Raw genomic sequence first — 3,066 nt, forward strand, 5'->3', positions numbered from 1 at the left:
GGAGGAGTCTGAGATGGGGTGGTTGCGAGGCGCCTAGCGCGAGGGACGGCGGTACGTACGTGACGGGGTGATGGCGCGCGCGCAGCCGGTGGATACGTGCTGCGACGGATGCAGGGTGTGAGCTGGGCGGCGGAGAGCCCGCCCTGAAGCAGGCGAGGATAAAAGGGGGCGGAGGTGGAGGCAGGGCCCGGACACTCATCCCCATCCTGGCTCCTCCTGTCCCTCCGCCTCCGCCTTGTGCTCGCCGCCGCGCGCGGGACGGCGTCGACGAGGGTGTCTGCGCCGCCGGGTCCACGCCACGAAGACGGTGCGAGGGAGAGACGTCGAGGTCAGTGCACGCAGCGTCGGAGTAACCTAGCTTGAGACTCACCAGTGTGCATACAGGGAGACAGACATCGCCGCTACGGCGCAGAGGTCTGCAGGCAGGGGTTGGGACGGCGCAGAAGGGAGCGAGCAGAGAGGTCGCCGTACCGTTCCTTGTACGTAGTAGACAGTGCCTCGACCCCGACGGCGCACGGGCTGAGTGTTGGCGAGCTGCTGTCCGCACCGCCGACGCGAACGCCGCGTTGCCAGACACGACGTGGCGGACCGTCACTTGCGGTACGCGAGACACAGGACGCTCTAGCATGCGGCACGGTGAGTCCCTCGCATCGTCGAGCATGCATATGAACCGCTGACCTCGTCGCTGAAGCTGGCGGAGTGGTTCTGCACGCCAACCTCTCTGACCCCGATGTTCGCCCGGGGACGTCTGATCTACGGTACGCATAGGTGAGCATCGCGGTCTAAAAGTGGTGCGTGAGGCAAGATGGCTTACCTGCACGGCACCCAGGGACCCACGGCCGTCGCTGCGGCACACAGGTCGCAGCCAGATACGCGGGCGGGGCGGGAAGGTGAATTACGAATTCTAGGTACCGTAGCCGTTCTGTGCCCCCGTGCTCCTCGTTCCCCATCCATTATGGCGCAGGGAGATGATGCGCCGTGCAGAGCAGGGCGGCGCGGTGTGCTCGCGGTAAGTGCGGGGCAGGCGGCGCGGATGGCGCTCATGGTGGTCCCCACGCGGGCGTCCGTCCTGTTGCGGTCCGTGTTCGCACATACGTTGCGAACGCGTCGCGGAATGGGTCCGTCGACGCGTGGGCAAAGCGGTTCCGCCGTCTTGCCCAAGTCTATAGCGTGAATTTCGTTTTAAGTGTCCGTAGCGAATGAAATACGCCGAAATTCATGTTTTCCGATGTCCTCCGATGGCGCTCGAACGTGCTGCACACGTGCGGCTTAGCCCGTGGAACCGTTACGCCGCAATTTGAAGGACGCCGTGCGTGGCGTTGGCGCGAGGGGAGGGCGACATGTCGGTCTTCTCCGCCACATTTGCCCGGTCTATCCCGTCCGGACGCACACGCGCTCGACGGCGCGCCTTCGCGGCCAGGCACGGCGTGTGCACACGAGCGCCCTCGCGAGACGGCGCGTCCGTAGGACGCGAGGGCGTGGCTCTGTGGGGGATTTGCTGTCTCTGCCCCTGAGACGCCCATGAAATGCGTCGAAACGTCCCGAATATTTTCGCTCCGGATCGCGCCGCGACTTGGCGTGTGGGTTTGTTCTGGTGCATAGAACCGGCCGTCGAAGTTACAGAGCATCCGAGGGCGGCGTCGGAGCGCGATTCGATATTTTGTGCGGGGCGGCGGTGAACATCGTGGCTTGGGGGCGTAAACCCGCGCTTGGGGACTTGTGGGCGGTCGGAGACGACGGAGGGTGCCCACGAGAGTCGACGTGCCAAGCTGGGGTGCGGTACGATGTGTGGGCGTGGCAGGACGGCGATGTCGAGCTGACCGCTCTCCACGAAATGGCCACAGGGCGCCTGTTTCTGGTTCGATCGCGATGATATTCAGCGGCTATATGCGCGTCGGTGGAAAGATACGTGCCGTCGCATTATTGAAGCGGTCGGGTGGGTCGTGGAAGCGCAAGCCGGTGTCGTGTGTCGACGCGGGGTCGTCGGCGCGGCGGGATGCGACACGAGAGCCACGGGCGGAGCGTCTGGGAACGACAAGACGGCAGCAGAGGGCGCGGCGCACGTTCCGCAGAGCGATTAGATGCGCCCAGGAGCCGTGTGGTGGGCGGGTGTGACGAGGTGCGCGAACGGGAGAACGTGCGCGGGCGAGAGGCGGGAGGCGGCGATCCACGGGCGTCCAAGGTCGATGTGTGCTAGAGGAGTCTACAAGCGCAAGGGAGCACGAGTCGGGGGACGCAGGAAGCGTCGAGAGACGCCGGGGGAGGAGCTGTGGCAGGGTGTGTGCGAGACGCACCTGTAGAGGAGACGGTGAGCGTAAGTGCTGAGCGAATGCGCGGAACGTACCAGACGGGGGACTATGCGACGCAGGCCGCATGGACAGGACATGGCAGCGCCACAGGAGGGGACCGGTGTTGGGCGAGGACGGACAGAAGGCCGCTTGAATGGAGCGAGCAGCCCGGGTGAAGACGTCACCGTGCGGGCGTGATTCGAGCGCGGCGAAGGGAGACGCAGCGGGTCGCGAGCTGAGCGGACAGGCCGTGAGCCCGGCTTGAGGCCAGGGCAAGCAGAGGTGGGCCTGCGCTTGATTCGATGTATGCAGGACGATGGCAGTACGCGGACGCCACAGCGCCATGACGTCAGCAGCCAATCAGCGCACGCCCGCTGTTGCATCGGAGCTGCGTTATTGACAGCCCGCCACCCTCTCATGCTTTCGGAGTCTGGAGCGCGGAAACGCCGCCACACATTGGCGTCAGTGCGCGCCTAATAATTTGTTGCATTGCTCATCGCACCTCGACCTCACTCGCACACGCCTCCTCGGCCTCACTCTCCACGTCCTCGGCATACACGGTTCGTACCCTCGTCGTCTGGCGCGACGTGCTCAGCTCACAGACGCAGTCTCCCTCGCAGTCCCTCATGATGACCAACAACACGTCTGTCAATCCCTCGGAAGTCGGCTGGCAATTCGTTCCTCAGTACTACACCTTTGTCAACAAGCACCCCCACCGCCTCCACTGCTTCTACAACAAATCCTCCACTTTCATTCACGGTACTGAGGGCGAGGACGG

General features: G+C 64.6%; 1 protein-coding gene across 1 annotated transcript; it reads right to left on the bottom strand.

Moving 5' to 3' along the window:
* Nucleotides 1–591: 591 nt before the first annotated feature.
* TRAVEDRAFT_54733 (uncharacterized protein) lies at nucleotides 592–950 on the bottom strand (the record flags this gene model as incomplete). The annotated part of the gene is made up of 4 exons (XM_008047676.1): nucleotides 592–621; nucleotides 679–753; nucleotides 815–845; nucleotides 913–950. The coding sequence occupies 4 exons, from the start codon at nucleotides 948–950 to the stop codon at nucleotides 592–594; spliced, it is 174 nt and encodes a 57-aa protein (XP_008045867.1).
* Between the last annotated feature and the right edge of the window lie 2,116 nt (nucleotides 951–3,066).

This window comes from Trametes versicolor (assembly GCF_000271585.1).
Source record: "Trametes versicolor FP-101664 SS1 unplaced genomic scaffold TRAVEscaffold_129, whole genome shotgun sequence".
Lineage (NCBI taxonomy): Eukaryota > Fungi > Basidiomycota > Agaricomycetes > Polyporales > Polyporaceae > Trametes > Trametes versicolor.